This window comes from Pyrus communis, chromosome 15 (assembly GCF_041283825.1).
Source record: "Pyrus communis isolate YQ-2024b chromosome 15, ASM4128382v1, whole genome shotgun sequence".
Lineage (NCBI taxonomy): Eukaryota > Viridiplantae > Streptophyta > Magnoliopsida > Rosales > Rosaceae > Pyrus > Pyrus communis.
This window is the reverse complement of record NC_142579.1, coordinates 7003670-7029587: the sequence shown is the minus strand read 5'-3', so window position 1 is coordinate 7029587 and position 25918 is coordinate 7003670. Positions and strand designations below refer to the sequence as shown.

Here is a 25918-nt window from a genome sequence, read left to right as displayed (position 1 = left end):
TCAAAATATATTTTTCATATCGGTCGAATTATATTTTTCATGTCTATCGGATCCTTCAAAACCTGCAGAAAATCTATATATACCAATCTGTTCTTTTCTTCTTTGTAGATGGATAATCTCAAACATTTTTCTTTACAGATACAAATTTAACAGTACAGAATTGTTTACCTATATAAACACTGTCTAGAGTTCAGAGATACTGCTAAGAACCGAGCACTAAGTATTTGATAATGCTTGCTCTTGTTGGGAGAATAATGTTATTGAAGTCAATAACTGGGTAGGCTATAACTAGCCTTACAAAACTACTAAATCAGAAAATAACGCGGCCCACGTTTAACAAACCTAATAACATGATACAAGGCTAAGGAATACGTCAAAACAAACACCTAGCCCTTAAAATAGGGATTATAACAAATTACATAATTAAATTCTAAAACTAGGAAATCCTACAACTTTGACATTCTCCCTTAAAATGAATGCCATTAGCAATCAGTTTATACCTAGATACGCGCACACACCCATTAGATCACGCATCTTCAAGGACCATGACACTGCTCCTGAGCTCATGGTAAATATATATACCGAAGTGATTTTTCTGTCTTCTTGATCTTCAGCATAATCAGTATCTGTATAACCAACAAGCTTCTCATTTCCTCCCTTCTTTGTAGAACAACCAAAGATTTATTGTACCTATCAAATACCTCAGCACTCTTTCTGCTGCTCGTAAATGAAGTTCAGTAGGACCTTTCATGTATCTACTGATTAGATTCACTACAAACATCATTAGGTCGTGTGGCAGTCAAGTATGTTAGACTTCCCACAATTTGTTTATAGAGAGTCCTATCTATTCTTACTCCATCTTCATCTTTTCCAGGCCTGAAACCAGGAACATTAGGGTTGTGAACATGACTGCACTGGTCCATGTTGAACCTCTCCAACACCTCCTTAGTATATTATAATCTACTTCTAGGGCTTATTTATAATGGCATTAAGTGCAAGCAAGCTATTCAAAAATACAGGAATTCCAGAATGTTCTATTTTCCACAAGAAAATGACATCTTCATTCCAGCCTAAGGAGATGTCTTTCCAACTAATATTTTCTTTCATGACATTGGCGTCTTCCATAAATGAGCGGGTGCGTAGGGTTAATTGATTGAAGGATCATTTAATTCTGAAATGGACTTGTTTAGTAGTAAGCAATGTGTGTTGTAGGGATGGAGGGGAAACATCTTTGTATGAGCCAAAGCACATAAATGAAATTAGCTGTCAAACAGTCAAAGTATGAATGTCGTACCGCATTTAAAGGACAAATGCATGAAAGTACATATATAGAGCCATAGCAAACGAGTGCATGAAATAATTTACAATAAGTAAAACATCTACAAAGAAACTTTCTTCCGAAAGGAAGACTCGACAGTGGGAAACTTATTTATAGAAAATATCCACTTCCTCTCATTCTTAGGCAGTCAAAGGATCTAGAGCAAGCAATTCACCATAAGTTATCATACGTAATGGCTTCGACAAATGCAGCTTCTGAATTGAGAACAGTTGAGAAACTTGTTTCCTTGTTGGATGAGATTGCGGGCTGGGATGCAAGCATGAAAACGCAATCTTCACAACAGAGAGAATTTTCCTTGCTTCTTGATGCATTGGAGGCGAAATGCGTTGGTCTAGAACATCCACGATGGGCATTTGATGGGCTGGTAATGCAGATGATGATAAGGATGAGGATGAAGAAAGCACTGATGAGACTGATGAGAACAAATCTCCGGGATGCCTCCCTATAATTATTTCCAATGCAACCACTTCAAAGCTATAAACATTGCATTTCTCGTTTACTTCCATTGTATATGCAAGCTCTACTCAAAATACGCTCATAGCAATGAGATTATTAGTATGGGTATATAATGTTAATATAAAAGAAGCAGATTCTGGATCACCAGTAACAACCAAATTATCCTATAAATAATATCAAAGTTATATTTCAAATCAAAGAAAGTAACTCCTGCCAAACGACGAAAAGAAATAGTATTTAGCACAAAAATATCCAAGAATAAAATAAGAAATTTATGCAAGATGTCAGAATCTTTTGTGTAAAAGAAGAAAAAAAAAAAAAAAAAAGAATATATAGAATAGAGAACAATTTTACCTGGTGCAACATATCCATATGTGCCGACAACGGCAGTCCAATTACTTGAGTCTCCATTCAAAATCTTAGCAGTGCCAAAGTCTGAAATAGAGGCCTCATATTCAGAATCTAACAATATTCACCTTTTTTCTCCATTCAACTTCTTTAGCTTCTTCATCTTTGCTCAAAATTGCAGCCAAGCTACCTCTTTCAAGAAACTCATACACCAAGAATGAGTGTCGGTGGTGCAAACAGAAACCATAAAGCTTCACAATGTTCCGGTGTCTTATCTCTGTTAGTGCTCTTATTTCATTCAAGAATCCCTTCTCCAAATTATTCGAGTGATCCCATAAGTGATGGAGTTTCTTCACAGCCACGGCGTTGACACATGACAAATTTGCTTTGTAGATGCTTCCTTGTCCTCTGCTCCCGATGCAATATATCGAATCAAAGTCTTATGTTGCCCTTATGATTTCCTCATACATTGACTTTCCATCAAAATTCAAAACTGAAAAAGATACTTCTTCATAAATTTTTTTTTTCTCCTTTATCCTGATGCTTCTTTTTTCTTTCCACTACCAAGACAATTGTAAAGAAAGCATAAAGAAGGAAAACTGTTGCTAGAAGGGTGAATGTGATTACAAATACCCGTTTGTGGTCATTTCTAGAGCCATGCCTACAGGGTTGCAAAGATCTAATGTTGCCGCACAATCCTTTGTTCCCTTGTAAAGCTTCTGGTAGAGCTTCTTGAAATACTCTATTGTTGGGAAGAGGACCTTCCAAGTCATTTTAAGATATATCAACATATGACAAGTCGTGCATACGTTCAAAACTTGATGGTATGAAACCCAAGAGATTGTTGTGGGAAAGATTGAGCATTTCCAAACTCTCCATATTGGTGATTTTTGGTGGTATACTACCTTCAAGTGAGTTATAACTTAAATCAAGTTCGGTCAACTGAACTAACTTCCCCAATTTAAGTGCTATTCCCTGAGAAAAGTTGTTGCTCAAATTCAAATAGTACAATTTAAGAAAGTCACCTAGATTGCTCAGAACTAACCCATTGAATTTGTTCGATGACAAGTCGAGATATTCAAGATCAATTAGTGATCCAAATTCCAAGGGTATACGGCCCGAAAGTTGATTTCCATTCAACATCAACTTCTGCAAAGAAGTCATTCTCTCGAATCCCTTCAGAATCGCCCTAACTAAACGATTTGAAGAAAGATCAAGCTCATGATTTTTTTGTGCATTGATATTATCAGGAGGTATGCTACCAGTAAGGTTGTTTCCTGCAATTAGTAGTGTTTGTAATTGTGGGCATTGTCCCCAGCTTTGAGAGATTTCCCCATAGAAGTTATTGTGGCTCAGATCCATAAAATAAAGATTTGGATAGACACCAAGGTCTTCAGATATATTTCCTGTGAATTTGTTCCCATTAAGGCGAACTCTCGTTAAGCTAGGGCAGGTTTTCAAGCTTTTGGGGATTGGACCAGTGAAATGGTAGTTGTGTTTTGAAAAGTTGGCGAGTAGTCCACCGTTGCAAATATTTTGGGGTAAATAACCAAAAAAATGGTTATTATACAATAATAGACTTGTCAAATTCTTAAAGTTCCCTATCTCTTGGGGGATGGAGCCAGGGAGTTGGTTATCTCTTAGGTATAAGACTTCCAAGTTGGTTAGGTTACCAATTGAAGTAGGAATCGTACCATTAAGTCGATTCCCACCCAAACTAAGGTTCACAGCAAGAGATTTCAAGTTCCATATCTCTTTAGAAATTGAACCGTTGAGTTGATTATTATAAAAATTGAGCTTCACAAGAGATTTCAAGTTACATATCTCTTTAGGAATTGAACCAAAAAGATTATTTTTGTAGAGATAGAGAAGGGTAAGGTTTGTGAGGTCACCTAGGGATGTTGGGACTGAACCGTTGAGTTGATTCTCAGACAAATCTAGGTCCATGAGAGATTTCAAGTTTCCTATCTCTTTAGGAATTGTGCCAGAAAAATGATTGTTAGAGAGATCAAGATAGATGAGTTTGGAAAGGGAACTGAGCTAAGGTGGAATGACATCAAAGAGATTATTGACGCTGAGGTCAAGGTATTCTAGATTGGGGAAGGACAAGAATGAAAATTGATGGAGCGTACCTTGTATACTGGAATTGGTAAGGTTTATGACAATGACACTTCCAGTAGTGTTGCATGACATACCCGTCCAGAAGCATGGGGATACGTGTGTTTTAGAATAGCTTGAAGAATTGGTGGCACTATGATTACTGGGAAAGTAAGTCCAAGAGGCAAGTTTATGGGTTTGGTTTTGAAAGGTGGCTTTCCATTTAAGAAGTGCTTTTGCTTCAGTAGAAGTACTAGCAGAAGCAAATCCAATGTAATTTGGCGACAAAAGCAGATGAAAGTAGAGTAGGAAAAGGCAATAAGTGAGAATGCATAAATGTTTATTATATGCGAAAGATGTCATGGCTATTGTTTGTGGGTTTGGAGATATTGAAGTTTATCTACTCCAAGGCTTTAGGCCTTATATTTATAATGCCATTGATTTATACATCATCATAGTTCAGAGTCTTCCGACTTGGGAGTGAAATAAAGTCATTCCGGCATCTTCTTTCATCACTTCGCAACCTTTAAGTCGAATTCCTTGTCTCTTAATGTCAAATAAAATCTTTCCAATATCTTCTTTCATCAATGAGCCTGTGCTTAGGGTTAATTTATTGAAGAATTGCACTAGCTACTTAATGATGGTTTGGGAAGGCCTTGGTGTTTTTCATATGTACGCTTGATCAAGTAAATCCTCGTGCATTTTCTGTGCTTGTTGAATTTAATGAAATGAAACAAAATGAGCTTTATGATTTTTTTTTAATTTTTTAATTTTTGGACAGGAAAAAGGAACTTGATGATGAAAGCGAGTTTATTCTTAAAACACAACAGAAACAATTTTTTTTTTACAAGAAGCACAACAATCCCAAACTGACCCTGAGACACATGACAATATGGCACATCGATCTTCAACTTGTTAAACTCAGGAATACCATACGAAATTCTAGAACATGTGGAAACCACAAGAAACAAAAACAGAAAAGTCTTGAATTTTTTTAAAAGGCTGATCACAGATATACATGCTTTGCTCCAACAGAACACACTTTATGCAAAGTTGAACCATGTAACTGTATAATAAAATGGATAGAAAAAGGGCATTAATGCTACACTTACCAAATACTTGTACCATCTCCTTAATAGAAGTAGGACACACCAACATATTTGTGTCCCATCTCTATTCGAGAGATGATACAAATATGTGATATGAGTAACATTTTTGACAGAAAATAGACTACAATAACCGCCCTTATTATAGTTTGAGCCGAAACACAGCGTGAAACATAAAAAAGAAGTATATCTCATAGTCTCAAGTGACTAAAGTATCAAGAGCAAGCAATTCATCACAATGTTATCATACGTAAAGGCTTTGAATCTCTGTGATGAAGTTTGTATCTTTTGTTTTCGTGCACGATGATGTCTATTGTGGTACAGCGCCCTCCATCAAATGTCGTGTTATTGCCAAGTATTGTAATAAATGTGGACAAACCGACCACTGGGAAACAGAATGCAAGAAGCATCCCCTGCCCGTTGGACGACAGAATAATCGATATTATGTAGGGTTAAGATGCTGGATTCAATCGAGCACATACTTATTTATGTTTGAGACTTGTATAATGTCCAATCGATATTATTATATTATATAATAATACGACCACTCAAATGCATTTCATTTGAAGGTTTCCTTCCATTGTTGTTGAGTAGTGCTACACTTTATGTGTACCATCAATTGTATCATCTCTCTAAACCCTCTCTTTCCTCTTCGAATGTCGTTTTTGATGCCCGCCAGAATTACCTCATGAATGCCGGCAATCTGTCCAATTTTTGGCCGGAATTCACATCACTTACTGCCAAGACTAAGTTGAGGTTTTGGTGTGACTAAATGGAACGAAGAATGGTTTTAAGTGAGTCAACAGGGTTTAAGAGTGCATTTAGTGATGGATATGTGCCAAACTTTAAAAAGACCACAGAGAATAGAATGTTTGAACTCAGAGTAACATTTGACCGCAGAAGATTTGAACTCAGAGTTGGGAGTCTTCCGCTAACTCCAAGTCCGTTTGGGGTGCAATTTCAAACCTCTGGTCAAATTGATAAAATGAAATGATAGAATAGAATGCTTTAGTGGATGTTATCATGGATAGCAAAGACTAAGAGATCAATAGTCTGCTAGCAAGTTTCACATTAAGGAAAAAAATTAATTAAATTTATAATGAATAGAAAGAAATACACTAAGAAATACAAGTGAAGAGCATTGAATGATTTCGATTGAGTGCTAAGTGGCTTACTTTGAAAGGAAATTTTTTTTATGCTACGAGCATTGGAAGGTATGGATTGGTTTGAATTATTGTTTCTATTGTCATTGCATGAATCAAGACCATCCAATGCTTGTAGCGTTTAGAATTTGTTTAAGTAACCGTTACTAAAATGTTCTGAAATTGGAATAAAAAATGATATGATTCCATAAACTAATTCCACAGAATCAGAATATAAATCAATATGATTACTTCCTAAATCAAATATTTTATACGCTTTTTTACACAACTTGATATAATATATAATGGTATAAAAAAACTCAAATTGCTATTTCGTTTCATAGACACACTAAAATGTTTTTATTTAATTAAATTTGAGTACATAGAAAAAATTACAGAGAGTATACTTTTAATGTTTCATTTTATATTGAGACAACACCTTTTCAACATTTTAAGGAGAGCCAATTTTTTAAACAGGTGTATGATGACATCATTGGTGTTTTTTTTTCCTTCTAAAGTTTAAATTATGAAAATACTCTTTGTATTTGAAACGGATAGTGAAGTGATAAATATGTATATAAAAGTTAAAAATTCTTTGGCGAAACAGAGCGATAGAGAGAGTGTGAGAGAAGCGAGATAAACGAACCATGGTGAAGGTCGGGAAGAGCTTATTTCACACTCACGATTTGCTAGCCACGGCATCACCACCCCTCCTCATCTCCTTCTTCTGTCCTTATCTTTTATTTATTTTTAGGGTTGATTGGGATTGTGGTGCTTTGAACAAAAAAACAGAAAAAAAAAAAGAAAAAAAAAGTTATTAAAAATTCAGGAACATTAAATATGTTTGGTAATTTTTATTTATTTATAAAAACTGCTGTCAATAAAAGTAGAAAATCATAGAAAAACAAAAGCAGGATCTACCATGTTTCTAAAAAAAAGTTTTTCTTTTTTTTTTTTTTTTTTTTTTTTTTTGTGGTTTTCAAAGCAAAGTAATCAATACTCACTTAATGAAATTTTCAAATGACAAGTAGTCCCTCACATATTTTACAAAATTACAAGATTTGCCCCTATATAGTCTTTGATAATTACTAGCCGATGAGCACACACTTTCTGTGTGTGAACAATTTCATTTTATTTTTTGTTCTTTTTATTAAGGAGTGTGATTAGTTTCTAAAATTTTAAAAAGAGTATGAAAAAAATGATGGTGAGATAATTTCTCTTAGTAAGTGCATTTTTTTTCTATACTATTATTTGTGTGTGAACAACTTAATAAGTGCATATTTTTTTTAATATTACATAATTACTGTTTTGCCCTCTTTATGTAAATATTGTGTAGGGGTGTGCTATCCACACACCCTTTTTCACTTTTCACACACCCCTTGTTAATTTCTGTCAGTTGATCTTCTTCATTTTATCCGATCTGACGGTCGAAAATTAGAAGGGTGTGTGAAAAGTAAAAAGGGGTGTGGATATCACACCCTTATTGTGTATCAAAAGTGAGGGTAAAATAGGAAAAATGGAAATATGATTGTCATTTTGTCAAAAGGTACAAAATGACTATTTAGCCCTCCTCATGGTCAACATTGTGTATTCAAAAGTGAGGGCAAAATTAGAAGAAAGGGGGGCAAAAAGTTGACAAGCCCTTTTCTCTTAATAGAATAAATTATATCACATTAAATATCATATCTTTTTTAGTCATTTTTCATATTCAAAGCAATTTATATAAAAGTTTACCTAACACTTAAACACTATTTTTTTTTTTTATTATTAACAGCACTTTTACAAAGAAAATTTTACCAAACACTCAACAACTTTATTTTAAGCTGTTTATTCTCACAGTACAACATAATCAATTTTTTTTCAACCCATATATGTTTTTTGCATTATTTCTTCTCTTTGTTTCAAAATAGAATTAGAGATTTGGAGATATGTCTGCATATAGACTTATCACAATCTTTTTACTTTTCATGGAAATTGCATGTAACATCCCACATCGTCCAGGGGAGTGGATCCTGTAAGCCTTATATGTATATTCTCATCTCTACCTAGCACGAGGCCTTTTGGGAGCTCACTGGCTTCGGGGTTCGTGGGAACTTCGAAGTTAAGCAAGTTCGCACGAGAGCAATCCCAGGATGGGTGACTCACTGGGAAGTTCTCGTGTGAGTTCCTAGAAGCAAAACCATGAGGGCGTGGTCGGGGCCCAAAACGGACAATATCGTGCTACGGTGGAGTCAAGCCCGAGATGTGGTGGGGGCCCGGGCCGAGATGTGACAATTTGGTATCAGAGCCAATCCCTGGCCAGAGTGTGTCGACGAGGGTGTCGGGCCCCTAAAGGTGGATTGTAACATCCCATATCGCCCAGGGGAGTGGATCATGTAAGCCTTATATGTATATTCTCATCTCTACCTAGCACGAGGCCTTTTGGGAGCTCACTGGCTTCAAGTTCCGTAGGAAATCCGAAGTTAAACGAGTTCGCGCGAGAGCAATCCCAGGATGGGTGACCAACTGAGAAGTTCTCGTGTGAGTTCCCAAAAACAAAACCGTGAGAGCGTGGTCGGGGCCCAAAACGGACAATATCATGCTACGGTGGAGTTAAACCTGGGATGTGGTGGGGGCCCGGACCAGAATGTGACAATGCAGGTGTCAGAAAACACATATTGGGAGAGTGCCCCCACCTCCCTTAGCTAGCTTTTTGGGTGTTAGATTAGGAGAAGAATTTGGCTTCCTTTTTCATTGAGCAAACTGCAAAGCATTTGGCTTCCTTTAGTTGTTGTTCAAATCAAACAAATTTTGAAACACCTTTGCTTTGCTTTTTTCTCCAAAAGTTCACCGTTTTATTTCAGCCTCTATTAACAAAATAAATTTTTGGGAAAACCATGATTTGAATTATAAAATGAAAAAAATAATCCAAGATCTCGATTTTGTAAGTGAAAATTTATCAAGCACAATTACAATTTGCTAAACCACTAGATATACTAGGAAATTTTGTAAACATTGTCATTCATAGAAATGAAGAAAAATGTGAGGAAGAGAGGTTTAAATATACAATACTGATTCTATTAAAAAGGTATACAAAATTGATTTTACATATTTTTAAACTAATTTGGCAAAAATAGTTGAGAAGGGGTTTGACTGATATGTACTTTTGTTTAAAGTATACAAATTAATTCTAAGAAAATTATACAAGCAAATTCTACTAAAAAGTATACAAATGATTCTACATATATTTTAAACTGATTGTGCAAAAATGGTCGATGGAGAGGTTGGACTGATATCATGTATGTAGATTGTTAAAAGTATACAAATTGATTCTATTAAAATTATACAAACTGATTCTACTCAAAAGTATAATAACAAAAATAAAATAAAAAATAAAAAATAAAAAAAACTAATTCTACATATATTTGGAACTAATTATGTGAAAATGGTCGAATATGAGTTGGACTGATAGTATCCATATAGTTTTGATGAAAATATACAAACTAATTCTTCTAAAAGTATACAAACTAATTCTAATAAGAAGTATACAAAACAAATTCTAAATGTATTTGAAACTAATTTTGCAAAAATAGTTAAGGACGAGTTGGATTGATGGTAAGTATGTAGTTTTGTTGAAAGTATACAAAACTATATAAACTACTTATACCAAAAAAATATACAAAACTGATTCTATATATATTTGAAATTGATTCTACAGAAATAGTCAATGAGGGATGGACTGATCGCATGTATGTAGTTTTGCTGAAAATATACAAATTCATTCAACTAAAACAATACAAACTGATTTACTAAAAAATACACAAAACAAATTCTACATATATATGAAATTGATTTTGCAAAAGTGGTCAAAGGTAAAAGGTTATGCATAACCGGAATCATAGGAAGCACAACAAAGGTAGAAGAAAGTAAGTGGCTCAATCCCTCGATAATCTAGAGGGTGGATTATCATTGAATTATATAGAGTACAATTGCTTGATTTACAAGTATAATTATTATACAATGAATACATAAAGGGAATATTTTAATGATACAAGAAAATCAACAAATCTTGGTTAATTAGGATATATTCGCAAGAAATCAAGCGAATATCATCTATCACACCCCCACAAACTGATAGCGCGATCGAGTATAGAAAGCTTGGAAACCAGAAAAGAAAAATGAGGTAGAGAAAGTCCCTTGGTGAATATGTCAGTGATCTAATCATAAGTGGAAAGATAGTGAACATGATCAAGCTCCTTGCAAACAAGCTTCTCACGAATATAATGATAATCCATCTCGATGTGACAAGTGCAAGCATGGAACAAGGGTTGGAGGCAAGGAAAATGACACTAATGTTGTCACGAAACAAAGTGGGACAACTGAGAGGCAACTGAAGATCACGAAATCCGCATGTGAAACCAGGACATAGTAGCAGCAGCAATAGCAAGTTGACGAACAGTGCTAGACCAAGAGAACCCATTTTGCTTCTTCACGCTCTAGGAACCAAGCTCCTTTTATAGACTCATCATACCTTTTTCAGAGAGTTGTGAGATTTTTGTGCATGGTATTATCATTTCATGATAAGACACATCACTTATAGAAGGGTATACCCTTATGATAAGTCATACCTCTTATCACACCCTTTGGTTAAGTGTATATCACTACACCAATCTTATGGTGCACCTGCATGTGGAGCCAAAAATAATCAAGATGCGACACGTGGATTTTTAGGTGAAGAGGACAAAATTACCCTCGAAACACACCATGTTTCCTACACTCGAGCAGTGGAGAATCATCCATCAACCGAGTCAAGAGTACCCAAAATAGGTAACAAGTTCAAAATCCATCTCATCAAATCCCTTCTACAAGGTAACTCTCAAAACCTATTTCATTCCATATATTTTTACCTCTTTTTCCCTCTTCTAGCTAATCAATTAGCTATCATTCCATAACTTACAAAATATTCCACATAAATTATATAACCTCCAAAATATTCATTCCAAAAATGTGTTAATTGGCTAATTAATCCATTAATTGCCAAATAACTCACACATTAAACCACAAAATGCACACAAAAAGCATCTCAAAGGCCGGCCACCTTTTCTCCAAAGGGGACCGGCCATGCCCTATAAATACTACCCATTTTTCTCTAAAAACCTAGTTCCACACTCTTTTAAAACTTAAAAAACTCTCCAAACACTTTTTATCTCTAAATTCTAAATTTGACATCGCAAGCTCTTCGGCCAAAGCCCCCTACCCACCTCCCCCCCCCCCACCCCCCACACAAATTCATCGTGGGCACATGAGGCACTTAGCTTTGACCTAAGGTGTTAATTGTTTTGTAGGTGCAATTTTGTCCAAGATCAAGAAGGCAGAAATTTGCATCCACAAATTGGTGCTTTTATTGAGAGTTGAAGTACACACACTCGTAGAAGACTCTCGCATAAAAGGTTTTTCTCTATTTTTTCTTGTCCATTTGTATATTTTTCGTACGCTTTTATTATTAGAATTTTTTATTTGCAAAGATTCTTTGATAAAACGTAAAAAAGAAATACAATGGTTAGAGATTTAGAAAATTCCAATATTCAAGAAATAGGACCGCGGCGATCCACGAGGCTAAATGTGATCATAGGTGGAGCGGCACCACTGCTACTGGGCACCTCTATAGCAACCATCGCGGTGGTCACCACGGCCACCACCCGTGGCGAGGTCCATGGCACCACTACCACGGCCCAAGCCATGCCATCTAAGCTTGCAAAGGCCACAACCCAAGCCATGTCACTCCAAGCCCAACGCGTTGCCAAGCCGAACCCAAGCTTTGCACTCACATGCATCACGCACTGAGCAGACTGCTCCCGTAGCCCAGCTTGGTCCCATGGCCCAGCCTGCTCCTGCAGTCCAGCCTACCCCTGTGGCCTCCCAAGCAGCCCAAGTCGGCCCAAGACTATCTCAACCATCTGGACCTACCATCAAGCCGGGGGCATTTTCACCATATTTCTTCGCAGATTTAACATTTCCTAACTCAAATCTCACGCTCGAAGCCTACCATACTTCCACTGCTCAAGGAGGCACATTCCTTCCAAGCTCTTCCAATCCAAATGGCAAACAACACTTATCTCGACAAGTCATAGAGTTGACGAGCGCACTTGCACAACAGACAACCTTGGTGAATCAACTCTTGCAACGCATCGAGATCCAACGTGCCTCGGACGAGGTATCCCTAAGTAGGAGAAGGGTAGATGAACCTTTCCATCAGCGTCTAGGCAAGCATCCCATCAACCATCCACGATCTGAGTGTTCTGACAGTTTACGCTCCTGCTTTGGTTTTTGGGATAAAGTATATTCTCGTCTTAGTACGCGGATGAGTGTATATTCCTAATCAAGCCCATGAATGAGTATACGTTCACGGTTGAGGTCATACTCCAATTATCAACATAGACAACCTTCCAAGCGAAGTGTTCATTCATAACTAGGCTCGCAAGGAGTATTCTCTACCTCACATTGGAGTAGGCAGCATGGCAGACAGAGAGAAGCAGTCAGTCGACACAAGTTCATCCGGCAGCCTGCGAGCAGTCAGTTCACCTGCCAGGAACATGCCACATGCACCACAGCCGCGACATAGATGAGTCAAGCATAGGGAAGAGCGGCCCAAACTCATAGGTCACGACCGGGGGTAGCCAAAAGTTCCACTGCCCTAACAGAGGCAAATTCAAGAAGAAGTTGAAAGGCTCTTAAATGAATGATTGCGTAATTTCCAACGTAACGAGGCTGCTGACGATGCGCTTCGATGAGACATGACCAACATAAGCATGTCACCATTCACGAATGAGATCGAGTGGGCAAATCCACCTCGTTAGTTCACTATGCCTCACTTCATTCCGTATAAGGGAGACGAAGATCCAGATTCACATCTCAAGCACTACCGCAGTACCATAATCCTCTACAGGAACAACGATGCGCTTATGTGCAAAATTTTTGCCATAACTCTACAAGGCGAGACGCAAAACTGGTTTCACACTCTATCGTCGCAGTCGATCCGGAGTTTCAACGAACTTTCCTTTGTTTTCACTAAGGAGTATTCGTCTAACCGCTCAATCAAAAGGATATCCGACCATCTCTTCAGCATCGTAAAAAACCCTTGGGAGACAATATGCGATTATGTCAAGAGGTTCAAAGCGGAGAAGGCTAAGGTTGTTGGCTGCAACGAAGACATAGCAACGACAGCATTTAGAAATGGGCTTCCCACCGAACATCCTTTATTCGAAAAATTGATAATGGGAGAAAAACTAACCCTAGCAGCTTCATATGCTTTGGCAGAAAATCATGCACTATGGGACGAGGCTAACCAGTCTAACAAAAACGAGTCAGAAACGAAACACATGGAACATTCCTAGACCAGAGAAGACTCACCACCTGAAACATTCACAAAGTTCACAGTTCCAATCGTCCAAATTCTCCACAAACTCAAGAACGAACCTGGGTTTGAACTGCGGTCACCTATGAAAGGCAATCTTACCAGGCTGGATTATACAAAGTATTGCGCATTCCATCAAGGACCAGGCCACACTACCAACGACTACCTAAAGTGGAAGTAGTACCTTGAGAAGCTGACAAATAAGGGCCAATGCGACGAGTATCTTGACAAGTCAACAAAACGGCCTACACAAGCAAAGGAAGTCTCCATCACCCCCCCTGAACCTCGTTTGGTTTTTTTTTTCCAAATAAGTTCGAAGCAGCTCGACGAACAAGACTTCACAAGCTGAAGATTATCTAGTTTGTTATGCAGTTTCTACCTTCCGACACAGTTGATTTATTTCTTTATTCTTAATGAAGATTCAAGAAGTTATTCATAAACCTGGCTCAATTACTGTCCACAACAACTGCTAAAAACCCTTTATGGGTCTGTTCTCTAATGTGAGAGGATAAACTAATTGCTCTCCAGTGCGAGAGGGTAAACCAATTCCCCAACACCCGTATAGGTCTGCTCTCCAGTGCGAGAGAATAAACTAATTGCTCTTTAGTACGAGAGGGTAAACCAATTCTACAACACCCATATGGGTTTACTCTCCAGTGTGAGAGGATAAACTAATTGTTCTCCAGTGCGAGAGGGTAAACTAATTGCTATTCAGTGCGATAGGGTAAACTAATTGCTCTCCAGTGCGAGAGGGTAAACTAATTCCCCGACACCTATTTGGGTAAGCTCTCCAGTACGAGAAGGCCACATAGCTTAAAAGATCGATTGCTTAAAGATCAACTAGGCAGCAAATGGTCAGGGGGTAGCAACCACTTTTGCACTTAATAGTTCACTCATTCAACACTTCATCTTTAGCAGCTCCAATCTTGGCAACTTTATCCTTGACTGCTCCATCTACGGCAGCTGAGAAATTAAATTCAAGCAGTTTCCTCATTTTTGGCAAGCAGCCCAAATATGGCAGCCCAAACCGTTGCTCATGCTGAGCCAATCCTTCGCTTCAATCAAGCTTAGCAGCATAAGCAATGGCTCCTGCCACACCACCTCATTGGCCCATGACAAGACCGACTCCTGGCCCCTGCCAACCTACGTGCGTCACTACCCCGATGGTTGCCTCGTGGCAGCAACTCCCAAGAAGAAGGCAAGGAGAATTAAATTTTCCTTACATCGGTGCGGCACAGAGAAAACGAAGAAAGCAATGAAAGACTGTTATTTGCACAGGCAAGTGTAGAAGATTGCTAGGAGAGGGGGAACAAATACCCTTTAAGCTTCCTCTTTCTTGTAGGGTAGAATAAATTGCTCTCCAAAGTTGATTTAACAACCCACTTAAGGTGGACTTAAATAGGCTTTGAGAGAAATTTATTTCCCTTTCCTAGAAGGATCTAATTTCATATTAAAGAGGGAATCTACATCAAAATAGGAAGTAATCCTAAGTTTCCTAGAGCAAGAAGATCTCTACACCTGCTGCCCTTTCCTACGAGCAGCCCAGCAGGTGTGGGGGCATTTGTGGAGCCAAAAATAATCAAGAGGCGACACGTAGATTTTTAGGTGAAGAGGACAAAATTACCCTCGAGACACACCGGGTTTCCTACATGCGAGCAGTGGAGAATCATCCATCAACCGAGTCAAAAGTGCCCAAAATAGTTAACAAGTTCAAAATCCATCTCATCAAATCCCTTCTACAAGGTAACTCTCAAAACTTATTTCATTCCATATATTTTTACCTCTTTTTCCCTCTTTTAGCTAATCAATTAGCTATCATTCCATAACTTACAAAATATTCCACTAAATTACATAACCTCCAAAATATTCATTCCAAAAATGTGTTAATTGGCTAATTAATGGATTAATTACCTAATTAATCCATTAATTGCCAAATAACTCACACATTAAACCACAAAATGCACACAAAAAGCATCCCAAATGCCGGCCACCTTTTCTCTAAAGGGGACCGGCCATGCCCTATAAATACTACCCATTTTTCTCTAAAAACCTAGTTCCACACTCTTGTAAAACTCCAAAAACTCTCCAAACACTTTTTCTCTCTAAATTCTAACTTTGGCATCGGAGGTTCTTCGGCCAAAGCCCCCCCTCAAATTCATCGTGGGTGCATGAGACTCTTGGCCTTGACCTACGGTGTTAATTGTTTTGTAGGTGCAATTTTGTCCAAGATCAAGAAGGCGAAAATTTGCATCCACACTGCATATATCAAATATACACATAGTAAAGCCAGCATCATCATGATCATATTCCAAAAAAGTCGTGATCTAATCTAAAGTGTTTGTGGTCAACAAGTATTACAGTATGATATTCCTTTCTATGTGCAAGTAGATGTTTCTTTTGCACCTAAAACACCATCAATAGTTGTATTATCTCAAGTGTTTATAATGGGTGGATAATAGAGTTAATATATCCAACTTCTTGTTGGAGTTTGAGTAAAATTAGAGATCTTTCCTGATAGAAAATCATTACAGTCGGAGATTGTTTAGTAATACAAAAGTTTACATGTTATTGATATCAAGTCAAGTGTATTGAAACTTGGTTCTTCTGTTTGTTTTCTTAAATACTAATTCGCGTGCATATAGTTGTTCTGAAAGAAAACAAGTTTCTTGTTGGTAGGTACATTAACTAATAAACATGGCCTTGCATCCAAATATGTGTCACAGCTAGTAAAAACTTTACCATAACAAATGCCCATAGCAAAGTCCACTGAGACACTATCCTGGTACGGGCACCAAGTCGGATGGCTGCCAAAATCCAACCATATTCCACATCGATTCCAATATGGGCAGCGTTTTAATTGTCTCGTTGCTTCTCTAAGAGCATATGTTTCCAGTTCCATTGTCAGAAGACTAGTAACATAGAAACCAATTGCCATATAGCCCAAAACAAACTAGAACTTTGTTTAAAAAAAAAAAAAAAAAAAAAAAAGAACTAAGCAATTTGGCCTCGATACTACGTATTGTTGAATATTACTAAAAAACAAACGACCCAGATTAAAAGATAGAAATCTAAAGCCAACATCTCTTATTGTTCTATTTCCTCATTAAATTCACAACAGACTTAGAGATTCGAAATTGGGACTTCTAACTTTCAAGTTGTCTCCCCTTTTCCTTGACATTCATTACTAACAAATAAACTGTGCTGAAGACTTTGGAGTGTTTTTGAAACATATACATCAAATAATACTTTGGAGCTGTTGGGATTCAAACTATCAAGTCATTTGCTTTCAAAGGATTGGGGCAGTTAGTCCAAGTCAATTGTGTTAAGAATTAAGCTGCATACTAGCTTAAATCCAACCTGCAAATGACAATCCTATAGCTGGAATTGAAGAGAATGTTGAAATCGAAGGAATGAAGAACTTATTATATTTAGTAGTAGTTGTTAGTCTTTAAAATGTAACGGTTAGTTTACTTTCTATTCTTAGTAAGTTTCACAGTTGGTATTATTATCCTTTGGAATCATACTATGTCTCTTGATCCATTCCTAAGTGGAAGGATTGTAGCCTCCGATGGCCTAAATGGCTGGAGATGATTCCTCCTAATTTGTAGGATCTAAGTTTTGACCAAGCTAGGTCATTATAACCTTGTAATAGCTTCGTCGATTTTAATCAAGAAATTATATACAATTTCTCCTCCATCTCTCTCTACATTCTAATTTTTGCAATTTTATGAAAGTTTTTGCTTCACAGTTTCACCATTTATCTTTATTATCAACCTAAACTACATGCCTGGTACCATTTCAACATGGTATCAAAGCACTAGGTATGATTCCTAAGAAAGGGCTATACTGTGAGTTCTTTTTCTGGAAAACAAAAACCCAAAAAGGGTTAAAGGTGGTTCATTTATCATCATCTTCACTATGTAACCTGAGAATATGGCCGAATCAAGTTCCTCTGGTGGTGATTTACGAATACCACAGTTTAATGGCTTGAACTACGATTTTTGGGCTGTCAAAATGGAAAACATCCTTATAGATTACGATCTATGGGATGTGGTTAAAGTTGGCATCTTTGAGCAGTAAATTCCTAGAGAAGAAGACTCGGAGGAAGAAGAAGAAAGCAAAACTGAGAACATTCCAGTTGAAGCTCCTGCTGTCTCAAAGGAAGATATAATAAAAAATGCGAAGGCTCTAAGCCTCATCTAAGGAGCAATTTCAAATGAACTTTTCCCTAGTATCAAGAATGAAAAAGACAAAAAAGGGAGGTTGGAACATCTTGAGAAGAGAGTTAAAAGGAGATAAAAAGGTTAGAGCTATGAAACTACAAGCCATTAGAGCTGATTTTGAATATTTAAGAATGAATGATATTGATACTTTGGATGATTATTTAGGTTGGTTCTTTAAAATAGTGAATAACTTGAAATCACTACGTGAGGATGTGATTGAGAAAATATTTGTTCAAATATTGTTAATGAGGTTGAGCAGGAGATATAAGTTAATAGTGTCTATCATAAAAGAAACCAGAGATCTTGACACAGTCAAAATAGAAGAAATGTTAGTCTCAATTAAGGTTTATGACAAAAGGGACATGATGAGAGAGACAAATATACTGGAACTGAGAGAGCATTTAGCAATCGTAAAGTTGGAGCAAATAGAAATGTTGTAGAAAACTTTAAAAGGTCTCAAGGCAAGCTAAATCAAAAATGGGGGTCAATACAAAAAGGGGAATAATTGGTCTCAAGGAAATAACTAGAACAATGACAGTGGTAACAGTTGGAACAACTCTGGTGGAGGAAATTGGAACAACAAGTTCACTTCTTACAACAAGCAACCTAGTGGCAGTTATGGAAATGGGAAACCATTATGTCAAGTATGTGACAAGTATCACTTTAGTGTATACAAATACAAGGGGAAGCCCAAGTGTGGTAAGTGTAATTGATTTGGTAATTTAACCAAAGATTGTGATAATAGTAAGCAAGTTGCAAATTGTGCAAAAGAAGAAGAAGAAGTTGTCACAGGAACAATGTTCTACGCTTGTCATGCAACTTCAGTTACACCAAGCAAATCTGTGTGGTTTGTTAATAGTGCTTGCAACAATCATATAACGTCTTAAGAAGCTCTACTCAGCAATCTTGACAAGTCAGTGACCCGAAAGTGAAAATGGGCACTGGTGATCATGTTTAGGCCACATGGAAAGGGACACTTGTTAAAACTAAAAAGGGAAAAAGATACATAAATGAAGTGTTGTTAGTTCCAACTTTAGATGAAAATTTGTTGAGTGTAGGCCAGATGATGGAACATGGATACTATGTTCTATTTGGAGGAAATGCTACTTTGACATGTGATGATAGCAGCCTTGATAATGTTGTAGCCAAAGTAATTATGACTAGCAACAAGTCTTTTCCCTTGTCATTTGAATTAGTGAACTTAGTGGCAAAAAGAGCATCAATAGAAGAACATCCATGAATTTGGCATAGGAGATTGTGACATTTGAACTTTGGAAGCTTAAGGAATATGCAGCAAACCAATATGGTGCTTAGACTACCTGATTTCTCAGAAAAGAAAGAAGTAAGTGAAGGATGCATGTATGGAAAAAGTCATAGAGAGGCATTTGAGAAGGAGAAATCTTGGAGGGCAAGCAATCCACTTGAGCTTGTGCGCACAAATGTGTGTGGTCCAATGCAAAATAAGTTTATAGGTGGAAACAGATACTTCATCACATTCATTGATGATTATTCAAGAATGTGCTGGTATACTTTCTCATAAACAAGTCTGATATATTGAATGTTTTCAAAAAGTTCAAAGCATTTGTTGAATTGCAAAGTAGATTCAAATGAAGAAACTAAGGAGTGACAGGGATAGAGAGTACACATCACGTGAATTTCTTGACTATTGCAATGATATAGGAATGGAGAGGTGGTTGTCTATTGCCTACTCACCTCAACAAAATGGTGTTGGTGAGAGGAAAATTGTAACTATTGGAGAAATGGCAAGGTCCATGATGGTAGAGAAGAAAATTCATGTGAGATTTTGGGTTGAACCAGTTGGCACTGCTGTGTATTTGCAAAATAGGTGTTACACTACTGCAGTAAATGATAAAACACCATTTGAAGCTTTCACAGGAAGAAAACCATGTATAAAACATATGAGAGTATTTGAGAGCATCTGCTATAGTCACATTCCATCAAATCTTAAACAAAAACTTGATGGGAAAGCAAGTAAGAGAATTTTCATGGGTTATGGCAGTTGTGAAAAGGGTTACAGGGTCTATAATCTTCAATTTGAGAAGATTGGTCTCTCAAGAAGTGTTGTGTTTGATGAGAACAAGTCTTGGAACTGGGAAAACAGGCAGGTGAAACAATCTCCATACTACTCAATCTTAGAAATGGTAATTATGAAGTTAGTGAAACTGCAAGATCATCTTTTGAAGCTCAAAGTAATGACTCTCCTAGTCTCACTTAATTACACTCTGATGATAAACATGTCTATGTGAGTAATAATGGAAGCTCAAGTTTAGGTTCAACACCAAGCAACACATTTGTAAAACTGAGAAGCTTGGATAAAATCTATGCTAGATGTCACATGTGCATAATTGAACCTGAAACCTATCATGAATTCATTGAAGATAGAACATGGTAGGAAGCAATGAATGTTGATATGGAAACAATTGAGAAAAATGGGACTTGGGAGCTAGTGGAAAGACCTGTAGACAAACCAGTCGTTGGAGTTAAATGGGTGTTCAAAACCAAGCTAAATTTGGATGGAACTGTTTAGAAACACAAGGCTAAGCTTGGAAAAAACAGGTGCATAGAAACCTGGTATTGACTACAATCAGACCTTTGCCCTAGTGGCAAGGTTAGATTCAGTTAAAACCCTCATTGCACTTGTAGCAGAAAATGATCAAAAACTATTTTAGTTAGATGTTAAGTCAGCTTTCTTGAATGGAGTGTTTGAGGAAAAAGTTTACACTGAGAAGCCAGAAGGTTTAGAAGTGAGGAATGCAAGTCATAAGGTTTACAAACTGAAGAATGATTTATATGGTCTAAAACATGTTCCTAGAGTATGCTCATCCATCAAAGCAAGTATGCAAAGTCTCTTCTTGTGAAATTTGGACTTGAAGATTGCAAGTCAATTTCAATTCATCTACCTACAGGTGAAGCATTGAAGAAAGTTGATGGAAGTGAATTGGCTTATGAAGGTCTTTTTAGAAGAATTGTTGGCAGCCTGTTGTACTTGACAAAAACTAGGCCAAATATAATGTTTTTTGCCAGTTTATTACCCAGATTCACGCATGGTCCCACAAGGAAACACATGGGAATAGCCAAAAGAGTCCTCAGATACATTCAAGGCACTTTCAGCGATGGCATTGGATTTACAAGAGATGAAGATGCAGTTCTAATTGAATTTTGTGATTCAGATTGGGCTGGAAGTAAAGATGATAGTAGAAGCACATCCTGGTATGCATTTAGTTTATTATCAACTGCAGAAGTTAAGGACGTCTTAGCAGTGAAGCAGCAACTCAAGCCATTTAATTGAGATTTGTTTTAGATGATTTTGGTGAAATGCAAACTGATGCAACTCCACTGTTTTGCGACAACATGTTTGCAATATCCATGGTCAAGAACCCTGACTTTCATCAAAGAACAAGGCACATAAATAGGAAATGCCACTTCATAAGGGAAACATTGCAGGAAGGTTCAATTGATGTGAAATACTACAGGAGTGAAGAACAACTTGTAGATATATTTACAAAGGCGTTACCTAAAGACAGGTCCAATTACTTGAGAATGAAGCTTGGAGTAAAGCCAGTAAGCAGCTTATAGAGGTTGTTGAGAATTAAGCTACATACTAGCTTAAATCCAACCTGCAGATGACAATCTTGTAGCTGGAATTGAAGAGAATGTTGAAATCGAAGGAATAAAGAAATTACTATATCTAGTAGTAGCCATTAGTCTTTAAAATGTAACGGCTAGTTTACTTTCTATTTTTAGTAAGTTTCACAGCTGGTATTCTTACCCTTTGGAATCGTACTATGTCTCTTGATCCATTCCTAAGTGGAAGGATCATAGCCTCCGATGGCTTGAATGGCTGGAAAAGAGTCATTGTTCCCTAATTTGTACGATATGAGTTTTGACCAAGCTAGGGCATTATAACCTTGTAATAGCTCAATTTCAATCAAGAAAATATATACAATTTCTCCTTTCTCTCTACATTCTAACTTTCTGCAATTTTATCAAAGTTCTTGCTTCCAAGTTTCAACCTTTATATTTATCATCAACCTAAACTACATGCCTGGTACCGTTTCAACAAATTGGAGAAGACTCACATCTGATGTCGCTAAGATAGGCAACTAGTAGCGGAAAACTGTGACACTGACCATGCATGTCTTAGGCTCAACGGTTGCTTAAAGATAGGCAGCTGTCTTAAGCCCATTTATGTGGAGCTTAATTGATATTACTGCACCAGGTATTTGGATATTTATGAATGAAGGTACTTAACTATGGTTACTGTCATAGAAGATCAATTTTATAAAAGGATCGATTAACATTATATCTCTGGTAGGTTTTAAACTAGTGATCTTAGACCAAATTATTATATGTTGAAGTTACTATAATCACGAACTCTCTTGCAAAAAGAACGTATGGAGAGTAGTCAAATAATTTCAATTTTCTAAAAGCAAGATACACATGGAAACTTTTGTTACAAGATGAATTGAAGAAACTTAAATCGCTACAATATATCTATACGGGAGTACATTATTTTTGTATCCTACCATTTAGTTACACTTAAACGAGTGGTATGAGATAATAATGTTGAAGAAAAACTTAGAGTACATAACTTTAACATAAGTGTTGGAATGACAACACAAGTAAACAAATTACTTGTATTACACACACAAAATATTACAACACGTAAATGATAAACCAGTGTCCGTGTCCACCAAGGATCTTCGATCCACTGCCAACCAAGAATCTCACCAAGGACACGGGACCGGCAGCCTTGTCTGCGAGGGTTTCCTAGTTCTTTAGGGTTTTCTAGTTCTTTTCTAAACCTGATTGTAATTATGTCTTTGTATCCTTCTACACGATTGCTTTGTAATCCTATATATATCAATGATAATTGACTCACTCATTCATTGAGTTGAGATTCAGAAATAATATCTTTCATGGTATCAAGAGCCAACGTCTCACGACAAAGGTTCACAGTTTAATTCTTCTTTTTTTTTTTTTTTTTTCCAATTCTTTACAGTCATAGCGCCTTCTTCCTCCTCTTTTGCTGCTACTGCTCTCTCTGTTACAAACTTTCTCACCATCAATCTAGACCGCAACAATTATCCCCTCTGGCGTGCTTAGTTCCTCCTCTTGCTGCACAGCTGCAACCTCCTGTCTTTTGTTACCGGTGACAGTCAATGCCCGTCTGCTTTCCTTCTTGATGACAACGGCAAATTTACAGACAAAGTAAACCCATTGTATAATGAATGGATACAAACTAATCAGATGATTCTCTCCTGGATTACTAGTTCTCTTACTCCCAAGGTTCTTGCTACTATTGTCAACAAGATTGATTCGGCATCTGCTTGGTTGTCTCTTCAAGAGCGTTATGCCTCTACCTCACAGAACCGTATTATTCAGATGTGGACTGAATTAATGAATACCTCACGTGGTGATCTTTCTATTGTTGACTATCTCGACAAAGTTAATGTTCTTGGTTAATGTTCTTGTCGATAATCTTGCCCTCTAATGAGCCCTAGTTTCTGAGTTAGATTTGGTTGCCATAATTATGAGCAAGGTTGGTCCTCAATATGAGACCACCGTTACTTCCGCCCAAGCTCGTGATACTCCCATCACCTACACTGCTCTGGAAGCTTTACTCCTCAATGCTGAACAACGTCACCATGCTCTCTCTCTTCCTCCAACGTCGGCACTTCTGCGTTTGCTGCTGTGTGTGGTGGCCGTGGTGTATCTCGCCGTCGTGGTGGATCGTTTCGGGGTGGCCACGATGGCGGCTACGCTCGTGGCAATGGCTCATCTCGTCCCTACATTAGTGATTCTTTCTCACCAGCAGCCTCTTCCCATGGCCCACATTCTTCTTCCAATGCCATCCTCGACCCTGCTCCTGCTTCTAGTGGTTCTTCTCATGCACCGGCCTTCTCCTCGCCTGGTCGTATTCAGTATCAGATTTGTCAACATTGTGGTCACTCTGCTATTGATTGTTTCAATCGTCTCAACATGTCATATGAAGGAAAGGTTGATTCGTTTCATCTTCAAGCCTATGCGGCTGCCCCTCTGTCCCATGCATCGCCCACTGCTTCTCTTGCCCCGCCTATGCAACAATGGCTTTTCGACTCTGGTGCTAATTCTCACATAACCAATGATGTGGGACAACTTCACAATCCTCGTGAGTATCATGGAATTAATCAAATTCATGGTGTGCATGGTGGTCCAGGTTTGCAAATCTCCAAAATTAGTGATTCGTTTCTTCGTACCAAAACTACTTCTTCCGTTTACCTAACACTCTCTTTTGTCCTCACGCCTCCACTAACATTATTTCTTTAAATCGTTTTATGAGTGATAATGATTGTTTCTTTATCTTACATCCTCGTTTTTATCGTGTGCAGGATTCACGGACGGGGAAGATCCTTTTACAAGGCCCGAGTAACAATGGACTTTACCCCTCTCGTTCTTCTCCTCAACCCCATGAAGTTTTTGCTTTATTAGGTGAACGTGTAACGGATGCTTTGTGGCATTCTAGGTTAGGTCATCCTTCTTTTCTATTTTATAACAGTTAGTTTCTGCAAATAAGTTGCCCCTTAAAGGCTCATTTTCTAGTAAGTTTTGTCAATTTTGTCCCTTAGGTAAAAGTCATAAATTACCATTTTCTTTATCTCCATCTATGTCTTCTTCTCCTTTAGAATTGATTCATTTTGATGTCTGGTCTTCACCTACTTTATCGGTCTCTCGCTTTAAGTATTATGTGATTTTTGTGGATGATTTCTCTCGTTATACTTGGTTTTACCCTCTCCGCTTAAAATTTGATGTTTTCTCCACCTTTGTTACTTTTAAAAACTTGGTTGAAAATATGTTTGGTATTAAAATTAAGGCTTTTCAATCAGATGGTAGCGGTGAATTTGTTAATCATCGTTTTAGGAATTTTTTGAATGAACATGGCATTTTCCATCATCTTACATGCCCCCACCATCCTGAACAAAATGGCTTGGCTAAACGAAAACATCGACATTTAGTTGAAACGGGTTTAACTTTCTTAGCTCAATCCGGTTTATCCACCTCTTATTAGGCTGAATCTTGCCACACCGCTAATTACATCATTAATCGTTTGCCTACTCGCCTTTTACTACATGTTTCTCCATTTGAAAAATTGTTTCATAAACCTCCTCAATATTCCTTTTTCAAAGTTTTTGGTTGTGCCTGTTTTCCTTTATTGCATCCGTATAACACTAATAAATTACAATTTCGTTCAAAACTTTGTGTTTTCTTGGGATATTCTTTAAATCATCATGGTTATCGCTGTTTGGATCCCTGTATGGGACGTGTCTTTCTTTCTCGCCATGTTGTCTTTGATGATAGTATTCATACAGGGTTTAGGGTTCAGTGTTCACATTCTTGCTTCATGTGTTTTTAATCTTTTCTAACCAACTATTGTGTTCTGATTCATTATCTTGTTAACTCTCTATGTACTTTTGTGTAGCCATGGGTAATGAAAAGGGAAACAATTATTGGGAAAAAGAATTGCCACCAAATTTTGACAGAAGTGGGACTGAGAAATTTATTCGTGCCAAGTAAGTTGTTTTCTAAAATTAATTATGAGCTTTATGTGCAACGTGGAGAATGTGTGGGTTATTATTTCTTTCTGCTCTTAACTTTTTTGGGAACTTTCAGGTATGAGGGAAGGCTGGGTTGCGAGAAATGCAAAACAACCAACTCCTGAACCAATAGATATGAGCGTCAGTTCCAACAATTTGGTAAAGGATGGAGCGAGAGGAAGCGATGCTTTTTACAGTGGAGGAAGCGATGCTTTTTAC

At 37.4% G+C, this 25918-nt stretch overlaps 3 protein-coding genes and 1 pseudogene across 3 annotated transcripts; 1 reads left to right on the top strand and 3 right to left on the bottom strand.

Moving 5' to 3' along the window:
- Window positions 1–1458: 1458 nt before the first annotated feature.
- Window positions 1459–1859, bottom strand: LOC137730612 (putative leucine-rich repeat receptor-like protein kinase At1g35710). The gene has a single exon (XM_088686130.1). The coding sequence runs from the start codon at window positions 1843–1845 to the stop codon at window positions 1459–1461; it is 387 nt and encodes a 128-aa protein (XP_088542256.1). The 5' UTR covers window positions 1846–1859.
- A 4-nt stretch (window positions 1860–1863) lies between these two features.
- Window positions 1864–2916, bottom strand: LOC148690457 (MDIS1-interacting receptor like kinase 2-like). The gene is made up of 3 exons (XM_088684917.1): window positions 2777–2916; window positions 2272–2551; window positions 1864–1959 (listed from the first exon to the last, which is right to left on the bottom strand). Exons 1-3 carry the CDS (start codon window positions 2914–2916, stop codon window positions 1864–1866), a joined length of 516 nt encoding a protein of 171 aa, XP_088541043.1.
- A 1-nt stretch (window position 2917) lies between these two features.
- Window positions 2918–4603, bottom strand: LOC148690456 (uncharacterized; annotated as a pseudogene).
- Window positions 4604–13330: 8727 nt separating this feature from the next.
- On the top strand, window positions 13331–13861 carry LOC148690455 (uncharacterized). Its single transcript, XM_088684916.1, has one exon. The coding sequence runs from the start codon at window positions 13331–13333 to the stop codon at window positions 13859–13861; it is 531 nt and encodes a 176-aa protein (XP_088541042.1).
- The last annotated feature ends 12057 nt before the right edge of the window (window positions 13862–25918 follow it).